This window comes from Mauremys mutica, chromosome 15 (genome assembly GCF_020497125.1).
Source record: "Mauremys mutica isolate MM-2020 ecotype Southern chromosome 15, ASM2049712v1, whole genome shotgun sequence".
Lineage (NCBI taxonomy): Eukaryota > Metazoa > Chordata > Testudines > Geoemydidae > Mauremys > Mauremys mutica.
The window spans coordinates 1,130,961-1,143,672 of record NC_059086.1 but is presented as its reverse complement, the minus strand read 5'-3'; the positions used below and the strand labels follow the sequence as shown (position 1 = coordinate 1,143,672).

Genomic DNA, 12,712 nt, shown 5'->3' with positions numbered 1-12,712 from the left:
TAGAACCCAGGAGGCCTGGCTCCCAGCCCCCCCTGCTCTAACCACTAGACCCCACTCCCCTCCCAGAGCTGGGGAGAGAGCCCAGGAGGCCTGGCCCCCAGCCCCCCTGCTCTAACCACTAGACCCCACTCCCCTCCCAGAGCTGGGGAGAGAGCCCAGGAGGCCTGGCCCCCAGCCCAAAACTCTGTCACAGCCGCTCCCTCACTGTCATAGCCATGGAGCAATATGCAAACACCCCAGACCCCACGCCCATGGAGCCCATGGCCCCTAGACGTCCCTCTTGGTGTCCCCTCCTGCAGGTTCCCGACAGGAAGAGGAATCATTGCGGGTGGCACCAGGGACGGGGCTGGCAGTGAGTACGAAGGGAAATAGCTCCTTGCAGCCAGGCTACGGAGGCGAAGGGCCTGCGTGTTCCTGTCCTACAACGGGGCTGGAGTCCTGCGGCAGGGCGGGGCCAACGTGGGACAAAGGGAGGCTCTAGCAAACAAGGACAGTCCTGTGCTGATTCGGAGCGACCCCTGTAAGGGGGCATTTCCATCCCATACTGCTGGGATCGGAGCCCCTCTGCTCCGTCCCTCCCCCTCCTCCAGCCAGACGGGTCCCTGCCAGTGGGCCCAGCCCGGCCCGGCCGGCCCCATCATGGATCTTACGTTTCAGAGCACCGGGGCCTGATCCTCAGTCATGCCAGGCCCTTCTGGGGCTAAAGTGGCCATCAGGGAATCCCAGGCACCCTGCAGGGTCGTCCCTGGCTAGCATGTGGCTGGCAGAAGGCCCCTGCTCCGAGCCTCTGATTGTAGGGGGCGGATCGGGGTGTGTGGCCAGAGCGCACTGCACTGGGGCTATTCCCGCCCCCAGGGCCAGAAGGGCTGAAGCATGAGTTAGAGCCGCCCTGAGGCTGCAGTCATTGGCACCAGGGGCCCAGATTACAGGGAACTCAAAGGGGCCTTTGAAGTCCCCCACCTGCAGGAAGCGGGTAACTGAGAATCAGCCTGAGAGATTTTGCCGAGTCTCAAAGCTCAGCTCAGTTATAAATGAACGAAGAAACGCCCCCTCCCCAATCGCTAACATTTCACGTTGTGAGTCATTTGAATCAAACCCGTGTCCGAGTTACAGGTCAGCAGGAGGGGCCGGCCCCGCGTACCAGCTTGGCCAGCTTCGCCTGGGGTCCCTTCACTTCCAGGCCGCCGGCTGCGGGGCTCCCGGGGACGTCCGACCGGGGAACGGTGCGTTTCAGGCAGAAGGAGACCTTGTACGGCTCCGCGCACTTCAGGATCCTGAGGGCGTCTTCGTATCGGACATTCTCAAAGTAAACCCTGGCGCTCAGGAGCTGGTCACCTGCGGGGATGGGGGGGGGAGTTTAGGGGCAGCAATAGAAACAGAAGCCATGGGCCGGAGTCACCTCGGGGCAGCCCTCGCCGGGAGTGCCAAGGGCTGGCGCGGCAGGTGCACGTCGCACAAGCGGGGATGTTGGCCAGGGTTCGAAGCCCCCCACCCAAACGAGTGGTTTAGGGCCTGCGCCGGGGCCACGGGAGCTCAGCTGGGGTTCGGCTCCCTGCTGAGATCGCAAAACGCTCTGGCGATGGGGCCGTGGGAGGTGCCTGGATAAAGTCTTGCACCAGGAAATTGACCAGCGTTCCTCTCCCAGCATTTGAAAAGCAGAGCCCCCCATGGTCACTGGGCCGTCCCCCTGCAGCCCCCGCTCCCGGCTTACCACACTGCTACGGGCAGGACGGGCTTACGCTCATTGTCGGCGTAACAGCCACAAAGGCCACGCCAGCCACTCGGCAGCAGCCGGCTGCGGACGCTTCTCTCCTGCCGACTCCGTGGCATTAATAATGTCTCCCCAAGGCCGGAGCCAGAGACACCGATCGCATATTCACTCTGGCTGCTCAAAGGTTATAATTCAGCCACCCAGCTGGGCAGCCCCTCTAGGCACCGACGGAGCTGAGTGCCCTTTAGCCGTGGGCCTTTCTACAGGGGCTGTCAGCAAGGGGGCCCCTTCGTGCCCGCTGTGCAGGGGGCACCCGTCCCACTGGGAACTGTGAGTGACGGGGGCCCTGCCCAGCACTGCTACCTTGAGAGTGGAACCGGGGATCCGGCAGCTACGGGGCACCTCCCTCCCGTCGCCCACAGAGCGAGCTTTTAACAAAGCTGGGGCGACCCTCAGCCCCGCTACGCTGCCCGGCCCCCGGCTGACTGGGCGCTGCACAGAGCCCCGCCAAGGTCGGGGGCCCCCCGTCGGGCCGGGCGCTGCACAGAGCCCCGCCAAGGTCGGGGGCCTCCCGTCGGGCCGGGCGCTGCACAGACAGAGCCCCGCCAAGGTCAGGGGTCCCCCGTCGGGCCGGGCGCTGCACAGACAGAGCCCCGCCAAGGTCGGGGGTCCCCCGTCGGGCCGGGCGCTGCACAGACAGAGCCCCGCCAAGGTCGGGGGCCCCCCGTCGGGCCGGGCGCTGCACAGACAGAGCCCCGCCAAGGTCGGGGGCCCCCCGTCGGGCCGGGCGCTGCACAGACAGAGCCCCGCCAAGGTCGGGGGCCCCCCGTCGGGCCGGGCGCTGCACAGACAGAGCCCCGCCAAGGTCGGGGGCCCCCCGTCGGGCCGGGCGCTGCACAGACAGACCCTGTCTCAGGTTGGTGCCTCCCATCGGGCCGGGCACTGCTCAGCCCCCATCCCAACAAATTTCCAGTGCCAACAGACCAGGGACGGATGGTTCTCCCCAGTTCCCAGACTGGGCGCTGGGGCCCAGAGAGCACCAGGGCCATGCCCAGGGTCCCACAGGGAGTCGGTGGCAGACCTGGGTCCCCGGCTGCCTCCTTCACCACCCGCCTGAGGAACGAGGCCATTCACCTTCCCCTCCCCGCCAGCGCCACCCACCTTCTTTCAGGCTCAGGGCCTTGGCCGCGGGGGACTCCCTCAGCACGTCGGAGACAAAGAGCCCCTCCTTGCCCCCACCGGCCACGCTGATCCCACTGGCCCCGGCCCTGGCCTCTGTCTCCAGGATGATCTCCACCAGCTCCGACGTCTTCGCTGCCTCCTGGCGGGGGAGAGACGCAGCGAGAAGCTGCAGGGGGAAGCTGGCACTGAGCCGAGCTCCCAGGAGCTGGGCCCTGGGCTCAGACAGGACTGGCGGGCACAGTGCCGGCTACCCATGACCCCCCCCCCCCCCGCCCGGTCTGCCTCTTCACCAGGGTGCCGTGAGGCTGAACGGCCCAGGGAGAGGAAGGTGGATCCGGGACAAGACAGGAGCCATTTGCTGCCGGGCGCGGTTCCCTGGGGATAACCGAGTGCCTGGGAAGGCAAAGGGACCGAGCAGGTTCAAAGCCTGCATGTAAGACACAGGCTCTGACCCTGCGAGCCCCATGGCTGCTGCAGGGGGGTCAGGGGCAGCTGGGCCAGCCCAGCCCAGCCCGGCACGTAGGGACGGCCGGACAGACGGGCCTGCGGCTGCTCTGCGGTGCTTTGTTCCTGCGGCTGCTCCCAGGCTGCTGGGGCGGGTCCTGAGGGCAGCAGCCCAGGGCCCGTTGGCGATTGCACCCTGGGAGGGGAGGGCAGAGGCTGGCCCTGCAGCCACGGCACTGCTGGGCTGCAGAAATCCCCCGAGAGCTCACACGTGGGACAGACCCACCCTGGGCTCTGCAGCGTCGCCCGGAGGCTGGGGCAGGGCGGGTCTCTCCAGCAGAGGGGTGCACAGCGCCTGGCACAACCGGGCCCTGATCCCTGGCTGGGCTCCGGAGGCCCTAGGCTGATAGACGGCACCCGGAAGCCGCTGGGCTGGGACAGCGAGTCCTGGGGCCGCTGCGTTGTCTTCAATGGGGGGAGGGAGGGTCCGTGCTGGGAGTGAAGGCGGGAGGTGGGCAGGCTAGGAAGGGTTAATCCCTCACCTCCGTCACCCTGGTCTGGGTCTCCATGGCGGGGGCGCTGGGCTGGCTCTCGCCTTTCCGCTGCAAGACCCGCTTCAGCTCTGCATGGAGCTTCTCCTTCTGGGCCTGCAACGGGGGAGACGGGGGCAGAGGTGGGGTGAGTGCTGGGACCTGGGAAAGGGGTTAGGAGCTCTGGGAGGGGAGAGGGGGCTAGTGGTTAGAGCAGGGGGGCTGGGAGCCCGGACTCCTGGGATCTCTCCCAGCTCTGGGGAGTGGGGCTAGTGGTTAGAGCATGGGGGCTGGGAGCCCGGACTCCTGGGTTCTCTCCCAGCTCTGGGAGGGGAGTGGGGGCTGGTGGTTAGAGTAGGGGGGCTGGGAGGCCGGACTCCTGGGTTCTCTCTCCAGCTCTGGGGAGTGGGGGCTGGTGGTTACAGCAGGGGGGGCGCTGGGAGCCAGGACTCCTGGGTTCTCTCCCAGCTCTGGGAGGGGAGTGGGGGCTGGTGGGTTAGAGCAGGGGGGTGCTGGGAGCCAGGACTCCTGGGTTCTCTCCCAGCTCTGGGAGGGGAGTGGGGGCTGGTGGGTTAGAGCAGGGGGGCGCTGGGAGCCAGGACTCCTGGGTTCTCTCCCAGCTCTGCCACTGACCTGCTGTGTGGCTCTGGGCAAGCCCCAGCCCCCTCTCTGTGCCCATCTCGTCTATTTACACTAAACATCCCTGGGACTCGTGTGCTTTCAGAGCCTGCCTCCGGCTGATCCCAGCCGTTAGCTCGGGGATCCGCTGACTCGCGGACCAGCCCGGCTACAGAGACAGGCCTTTCAGAGCCGCGATCCCAGCCGCCTCCCCCAGCCCTTGCCCTGCCCCGTCCGGCCTTACGGCTCGTTGCGCGTTGCTGGCTTCCTCGGGTGACAGGCGTGGCCGGGGCCCGGGCGAGGGCGGGGGCTGTGCAGGCCGTTTCTCCTCCTTTACTTCTGCTGCCTTGAGCAGGGGAGAGAAAACAGGACTCAGCCTGGAGCCGATCCCACTCCCACCCCCTCTCAGCCACAAACACCCAGGCTAACGTGCTGGCCGCCCCCCAAGGTACCAGCGGGGCCTGGGGCCTGCCACGCCGCAGCAGACAAACCTACCCTGTCAGCCAGGGCCGGCTCCAGACCCCAGCGCGGCAAGCACGCGCGTGGGGCGGCCCTTTCCCGGGGGGGCGGCAGGCTGGGCCGGCGTACCAGCCGCAGTCATGCCTGCGGGAGGTCCACCGGAGCCCCGGGACGACCGGACCTGCCGCAGGCATGACTGCGGAGGGGGCGCTCATCCCGCGGCTCCAGTGGACCTCCCGCAGGCATGACTGCGGCAGCTCAAGCGGAGCCGCCGGACCTGCGAACCGTCCGCAGCTGCGGGAGGTCCAGCCAAGCCGCGCGACCAGCGGACCCTCCGCAGTCATGCCCACGGGAGGTCCGCTGCTCCCGCGGCTCCGGGGCGCCTCCTGCGCATGACTGCTTGGGGCGGCCAAAAAGGTAGAGCCGCCCCTGCTGTCAGCTATGGGAATCGCTCCCCCAGCCAGCAGCAGTGGGAGGCTGTTATCCCCAGCACACGCTGCGAGCCACGGCCCCAACGCTCAGCGGCAGCTGGTCAGCTGCAGCTGAGCCCCGCCAGCCCCGGGGTCCCAGCAGGAAGCAGACGAGGTTCAGGACCTTCTTCTCCACCTCTATCGCCGCTCCGGGACCCCCCACAGCCACAAAACGGGGTAATCCACCCTGCAAGCTGGGCTGGGGCCCGGCCAGGGCCACTCGGGGACGGGACACTGCTTGGTGCGGGGATCGGGAATGGGATCAGACTGGGGGCCCATCGAGCGCAGCCTCCCGTCTGCAGAGCCCTGGTCCAGCTCCTGAGCCCGGGCCGGTGAAAGCAGGAGGGTTTAGATCCCGCTCCGCAGCTCTTGCCTAGCGTCTGTCCATCCGTCCCCCTGGCAGCGCATTCGCGCGGGGCCGCGTGCCCAGCCGCACCCCCGAGACAAGGCTTGTGCCCAGCGGCCTGGAAATGCAGGAGGGGCCGGGGGGGCCGAGCAGTCTGGCCCATGCTCCTTCCTCACCCTGGGCCTGCAGATCAGGTCCCAACCCGCTGAGAATCAGAGCAGGGAGCCGGCGTGAACCCCCCATGCAGCTACTTACGGGAGACTGGCTTCCTGCGCCGACAGCATGGCCGTCCGGCCGCTCGCTCTCCGCGCCTGCCAGACAGAGAAAACAGCACCACTGAACGGAGCCCTGGAGGGGAGAGGGCGCGAGTCACACAGCACCCGCAGGAGGCTGCCTAGAAATACGCTGCGGCTCCACTACCGGATTCGGGGCTGAAGGCCAAGGGACTGCTGGGACCTGGCCAGGGCAATGCAGGGGGGCAGAGGGGTCCCATCTGTGACCCCAGCCCACAGGCTGCTGAGATCGTCAATCTCAGGGCAGCTGCTGACCCCGGGGGGTTTCCGTCCAGCGCCCCAGATTCCAGCAGAGGATCTCGCATCCCAGACGGCTCCGATTCCCTGGTTTTCCCATCGCCCCGTCCCGGCCGGATGCGTCGCCTCGCCATGCACTGGGTGGACGCGTCCGGCAGCCGCCGAACAGCGAAGGGCGTTTGGGCGTCACACGCGAGCCGTGCCCCAAACCACCACACAACGTCGTGCGATTTAACACAGCCGGGGCAGGACGGGGGGGAGCTCCCGGCCAGCCCCAGGCGCCCCCGGGAACGTAACCGCACCTCGGGGGCACTGGGCCACTTTCTCCCTGCGGTGAGGGGAGAGCCCCCGAGTTCAAAGGAACCTGATCTAAACACGCCCCCCGCCCCCTCCGGGGCCCTGTCAGGAACCAGCGTCCCCGGGGCCAGTGGTCAGCAGGGAAACCAGCCCAACCCCCACCCTGATAACACAGACAGGGAGCCCGGCCCCCGACACTCCTCCAGCCCCCCGCAGGCCAGCGCCCCTGCTGCTTTGGGGGGCTGTTTTGGGGGGCTGCACCGTGCACTGGTCCCAGGGCCCCCAGGCAGGCAGGTCTGCCCAGGGAGTTGGGGGGCTTGGACCGTGCACCCATCCCCAGGCTCTCACAGGGGCTCACTCGGCCACCCGCCGCGCTCATCTCGCTGGGGCAGGGCTGGCAGGTTTCCCAGGCAGGACCCCAGCCCTCGGCGTAGGGCAAGAGCCAGCCCCCCGCTCAGCTCCATAAGGGGTATCAAGCATGTCGCTCCTAGAGCAGCACGAGGCGTCACCTCAGAGCAAACCCGTCCAGCCCAGTCCCAGTTCATTCAGCCACCAACTTCCTTCTCCGGCTGGTATGCGGGATGGCGTCACTGCTGCCAACAAATGGCCTGTGGATTGCAGACCTTCTTTTGGGCTAAATGGAAGGAGCAATTAACCCTTTTGTGGAGCATGATAGCTGGAAAGAATAGAAGCCACCACCCAAAGTGTGTGTGTATGGGCGGGTGCAGGGCGGCTCGGCAGTGAGCTGTGTGGACTGAGGAGTTCCCGACGGCAATGAACACAGGAGCCAAGGGAAGGTTTGATGAGCTGCAGGCGCGTGCTCGAGCATCCCAGCACTAGTGCCCCATGGAGAGAGTCTGCCCCTCACCGAGACGCACTAGCTCCTGGGGGGAGGAGACGGATGAGCAAGACTCTGCGCAACGTCCATGTGGGGGTCAAGGGTCAGCACAGATGCTGCTCATCTCACTCCCCTGACAGCCTTGGGGGGCAAGACCGGGGGGGGAGCAGGATGCTTTGAATAGCAATGCCCTGCCCCCACACAGGCTGCTCCCCTAAGCCAGTCACCCCCACATCCACCCCAGAGCCAGGGAGAGAGCCCAGGAGTCCTGGCTCCCACTTCCCAGGGTTCCCAGCCCTGCAGTGACTTGCTCAGCGACTCCGGCCGTGTCCTTCGCCCTGAGGCTCCCTGCACCTGACGCCCCCTTGCCCCAGACCCAAAGAGGTTTCTCCCTTCTGCACCCCTCATGGGGGCCCCCCTCATCCCGGCCTGGGGGCAGACTGGCGTCGGGCGCCCATCTCTGCACGGGGCCCGGTGGCATTTCATTCCCACGCCTGTGCCAGCGCGGCCCGGCCCTGGAAAGGTCACTGGCTGACATCTCACATTCCCAGCCCCCGGGAAACAATGGGTCCCTGCGTCCTGCCCAGGGCCGCGCTGGCATAGCTGGAATTCTGGGCAAAGGTTCCCGGGACCCCGAACAATGTCTCTGCTCAGCCCCGGCTCCCCCCACCCGCAGGCGACAGCAGCAGCTCCACAGCTCCCCCCCCCCGGTTCTTCTTCTCAGATGGGGGCTGGTCCCAGCTCAGGGAGGGGGGGGTCCCAGCGGGTCAGGGAGCCGGGACCCCTGGGGGCCGGTCTCGGCTCGGGGAGGGGTCCCAGCGGGTTGGGGAGCCGGGACCCCCGGGGGCCGGTCCTGGCGCGGGGAGGGGGGCCCAGCGGGTCGGGGAGCCGTGACCCCCGGGGGCCGGTCCCGGCGCAGGGGGGGGACAGCGGGTCGGGGAGCCGGGACCCCCGGGGGCCGGTCCCGGCGCAGGGAGGGGGGGTCCCAGTGGGTCGGGGAGCCGGGACCCCCGGGGGCTGGTCCCGGCGCGGGGAGGGGGGCCCAGCGGGTTGGGGAGCCGTGACCCCCGGGAGCCGGTCCCGGCGCGGGGGGGGGGGCAGCGGTCGGGGAGCCGGGACCCCTGGGGGCCGGTCCCGGCGGGGGGAGGGGAGGGGGGGGCCCAGCGGGTCGGGGAGCCAGGTCCATTCTTTGGTCAGACTGGGAGCGATTTGGGGCAGCAACCATCTGCTGGGTCTGTGCAGCGCCCGGCCCCAGGGGGCCCCTGCTGTCAGTCGGGGGGGTCAGAGCAGCCCCCCCGGTGCCCCCCGTCTCACTCAGTGCCTGAAAGTGCTACTGGAAAACACCTCCTAAGGAGCCCAGCATCCTTCGGGCCAGCCCCCCTCCCTCCCCGCTGAGCCTGGCAGGTAACACACTCGGCCGCCCCCCCCAGCACGGGGCACGAGCTGCCCACACCGTGCCCCCAGCCCTGGGGACCGGTCCCCACGAAGGAGCCGGCTGGCTAGAGTGGAAGAGGGCAGGTGGCCGGGGCGCCGTGGTGATTCCCCATTCCCAGCCCCAGGGTCGTTAAACAGGAGCCATTCGACCCCCGCAAACACACCCCTGCAGGCCCAGACACCCCTCGCCCCCAGCCTCGCGGGCCCAGGTTCCAGTCCAGGAGTCACCGACGCGACAACGGGACCTCGCAACACTGGGTGTCTGGGCAACACCACGGCAGATGAAATTCAATGTTGATAAATACAAAGTGATGCACATTGGAGAACATCCTCCCACCCAGCCACACAACATGATGGGGCTGAATTAGCTGGTCCCACTCAAGACAGATCTTGGAGTCACTGTGGATAGTTCTCTGCAAACATCCACTCACTGTGCAGCGGCGTCAAAAAAGCGAACACAATGCTGGGAATCATTAAGAAAGGGAGAGAGAATAGGACAGAAAATATCACGTGCCTCTATATAAATCCCTGGGACGTCCACACCTTGAATACTGCGGGCAGACGTGGTCGCCCCGTCTCAAAGATCTACTGGACTTGGAAAAGATTCAGAAAAGGGCCACAAAAATGCTGAGGGGTTTGGAACGGCTGCTGTGTGAGGAGAGATCGATCAGCCTGGGGCTGTTCAGCGTGGAAAAGACACGGCTACGGGAGGATACGCTCGAGGGCTATAAAATCCTGCCTGGTGCGGAGAAAGGGAATCAGGAAGTGTTATTTACTCCTTCTCATAACACTAGAACTAGGGGTCATCCAATGAAATCAGTAGGCAGCAGGTATAACACTTATAAAAGGCAGTATTTCTTCACCCAGCGCAGTCAGCCTGTGGAACTCCCTGCCAGAGGATGTTGTGAAGGCCAAGACCATAACAGGGTTCAAAGGGGAGCTAGATAGATTCCTGGAGGACAGGCCCATCAATGGCTACTAGCCAGGCTGGCCAGGGACGGTGTCCCTGGCCTCTGTTTGCCAGAAGCTGGGAAGGGGCGACAGGGGATGGGTCACTTGCTGATCCCCTGGTCTGTTCATTCCCCTGGGGCACCTGGCACTGGCCACTGTGTGACAAAGTGGGGGATTTTTAAAATTTTGTCATGGTTTTCCAGGGTTTGCGTGCAGAGGGGGTGGGACTCAGTGTCCCCGGGTGTTACTGGTTTAACGAGGGGATGGGAGAGGGAGTTTGTTGGGACACAGGACTGGAGAGGGAACTCGGGACCCCGGCCGAGGGCCCGGAGGATGGAGACCCCAGTGACTGGTGACCCGGAGACCCAGCTCAGGAGTCGCAGCCGGTTCTGGCCAGTGGGGGACAATGGGCTGCGGGGAGAGGACCCCGGTGACCTGACCAGCCGGCTCCAGCCAGAGGAGGCTGAGAGGAGAGGGGGCCCAGGCGACCCTGTTTACGACTCTGTGTCCCTGGAGAGAAGCCAATGGACGAAGGGGCTTGGGGCCGGGGATATCGGAGGCCCAGCTGGGAGCAGGGGGGCTCCGGGCTGGAGGGGGGGAGCAGGCAGAGCCCCCCTGGCTGCAGGGGGACTGGGATGTGCTGGGCTGAGGGAGCCAGGCCTGAGGCCGGAGAGTTTCCTGTGCTGGGTTCAACTCTCAATAAACCCTCCTGTGTTACGCTGGGGGAGAGTCGCTCCGGGCTAGAGAGCGGGGGGGGGGGATTGTCCCCTTCGGGGGGTGAGGAGGCTCCGGGGGGCCCAGAGCGAGGGGACTCCCCGAGGGCCCCACGGCAGAGACAGACGCACTGAGGCTCAGGGAGGTGCGGCTCCGGGAGGTGGAGGGGCCTGACCCCGAGGGAGAGGGGCCCCCCCGAGAAGGGCTGTCGCACTGAAGGGGCTCCCCCCGGACCGCACGGGGCCACGAGTGGGCATGACTGGGCGTCCGTGACAGGCTGTCAGAGCACAGGACTCTGGGCTAGATGGACCTTTCGTCTGACCCGGTCTGGCCGCTCTTATGGGAGCTCATCTGCCTTAACGACAGGCCTGAATGCCACGTGGGGCAGGGAACGGGCATGGACCCCCGGGTGGACGCTCTCACTCCGACTTACAGCGGCTTCCGCTCAGCTGAGTTGACGTCACTTCCGGCCGGTCCCCCCCTACCCCATGTTCACACATCAGGAGTGCGCTGCCCCCAGCCAGCCTGAGCCTGGTTTAACCCCCGCGATTAAAACCAGAGCAGCTGGGGCCCGGCCGGGACCTGGCCTGGTGGTTCTCAGGGGCGCTGAGCGACGCGGCGAGATGGGCGGAAGGGGTCTGCCGGCTCTCGCCGAGGTGCAGGAGCTGCAGGGGGGGGGGGGTGTCTACACGAGCGGCCTGCACAGCCCGGCAGCGGAGAGGCGCATTCGCGAGAAACGTCCCCTGCCGTACGCCAGGGGCTGCAGGAGTCGGGTCTTGTGGCAGAGACCGAGCACCAGGGGACGAGAGCGCGGGCGATGCCCAGCTCCCACGCGCCTGACGCGACGCTGAGACAAGCCGGGTCGAAAGCCAGTCAGGAGCTGAGCTCCATCCCGCGTGTCGCCCCGGCGCCGCTTGTTACCAGGTGCATCAGGGTAGTGCCCACAGACCCCCCGGTGCCAGGCGCTGCCCAGAGACCCCCCCCCCGGTGCCAGGCGCTGCCCAGAGACCCCCCCCCCGGTGCCAGGCGCCGCCCAGAGACCCCCCCCGGTGCCAGGCGCCGCCCAGAGACCCCCCCCCCGGTGCCAGGCGCCGCCCAGAGACCCCCCCCCCGGTGCCAGGCGCCGCCCAGAGACACCCCCCCCCGGTGCCAGGCGCCGCCCCGACCCCCCCCCCCGGTGCCAGGCGCCGCCCCGCGACCCCCCCCGCGGCCAGGCGCCGCCCCGCGACCCCCCCCCCCGGTGCCAGGCGCCGCCCAGAGACCCCCCCCGGTGCCAGGCGCCGCCCAGAGACCCCCCCGGTGCCAGGCGCCGGCCAGAGACCCCCCCCAGTGCCAGGCGCTGCCCAGAGTCCCGCCCCAGGGCCAGGCGCTGCCCAGAGACCCCCCCGGTGCCAGGCGCCGCCCAGAGACCCCCCCGGTGCCAGGCGCCGCCCAGAGACCCTCCCCCGGTGCCAGGCGCTGCCCAGACCCCGCGTGGGAGATGCCACGAGCTCCCGGGGGCAGGGACATGGCAGAGCCAGGGGAAGTAACTTGCCCATAAGGAGGCAACAGAGCCAGGAGCTGACTCCCCGTCCTTCAGCCTACGTGGCCCCGTCATACAGCCAGCCCCAGAGCCCAGCTCTCCCATCCACGTGGGGAAACTGAGGCCCAGAGATGAAGTTGCCCAAGGAGCCTGAGCAGCCTCCCATAGCCTTGTCCGATGCCTCCACCCCAAGGCCAGGGGCAGCTCGGCTCTGGGCGTCAGAGACCAGCCTCAGGGGTGACCCCGGGGAGGCGCTGTCCCCCCAGCTCTGCAGAGGCTGGAAACCAGGGCTCCCGTTAACCCCACGCCGCCCAGAACGGAACCGGGCAGATGGGAGCAGCAGCCGCCATGAGCCCTGGGCAGGCGGGAAGAGAGGCGAACCCAAGTCCTCCTCCCGGGGGATGAAATGCTGGGCCGAGGGCGAGATTCCTTCCGGCTGCAGAGGCCCCTGGCTTCAGGCAGGCCCCCCACCCCGGGAGACACATCCCCTGCGCTGCTTTCCCCGCGCCGCTGCCTAAAGCACCCGAGCCCCCTGGGGAAAGTCAGCAAAGAGAGTCGGAGAATTCGTCCCACTCGCTAGCCGGACAACCGGCAGCTTGTTCGCCTTTCCGGCTCCTTCTGCCGCTGCTCCCCGCGGGAGCAAGCCGTGGGGAATGCCAAGTATTT

At 67.5% G+C, this 12,712-nt stretch overlaps 1 protein-coding gene across 2 annotated transcripts in view; it reads right to left on the bottom strand.

Annotated features, from left to right (window-relative positions):
• The window catches only part of PRX (periaxin), a 34,157-nt gene that overhangs the window by 7,323 nt on the left and 14,122 nt on the right, over nt 1–12,712 (bottom strand). For both annotated transcript variants that reach the window (XM_044988282.1, XM_044988283.1), the window contains exons 2-6: nt 6,016–6,071; nt 4,730–4,831; nt 3,880–3,984; nt 2,873–3,032; nt 1,142–1,335 (exon numbers count right to left, since the gene is read on the bottom strand). In XM_044988282.1, the coding sequence (XP_044844217.1) occupies nt 1,142–1,335; nt 2,873–3,032; nt 3,880–3,906 (381 nt within the window). In that variant the 5' untranslated portion in view covers nt 3,907–3,984; nt 4,730–4,831; nt 6,016–6,071. The remainder of the gene's footprint in view (nt 1–1,141; nt 1,336–2,872; nt 3,033–3,879; nt 3,985–4,729; nt 4,832–6,015; nt 6,072–12,712) is intronic.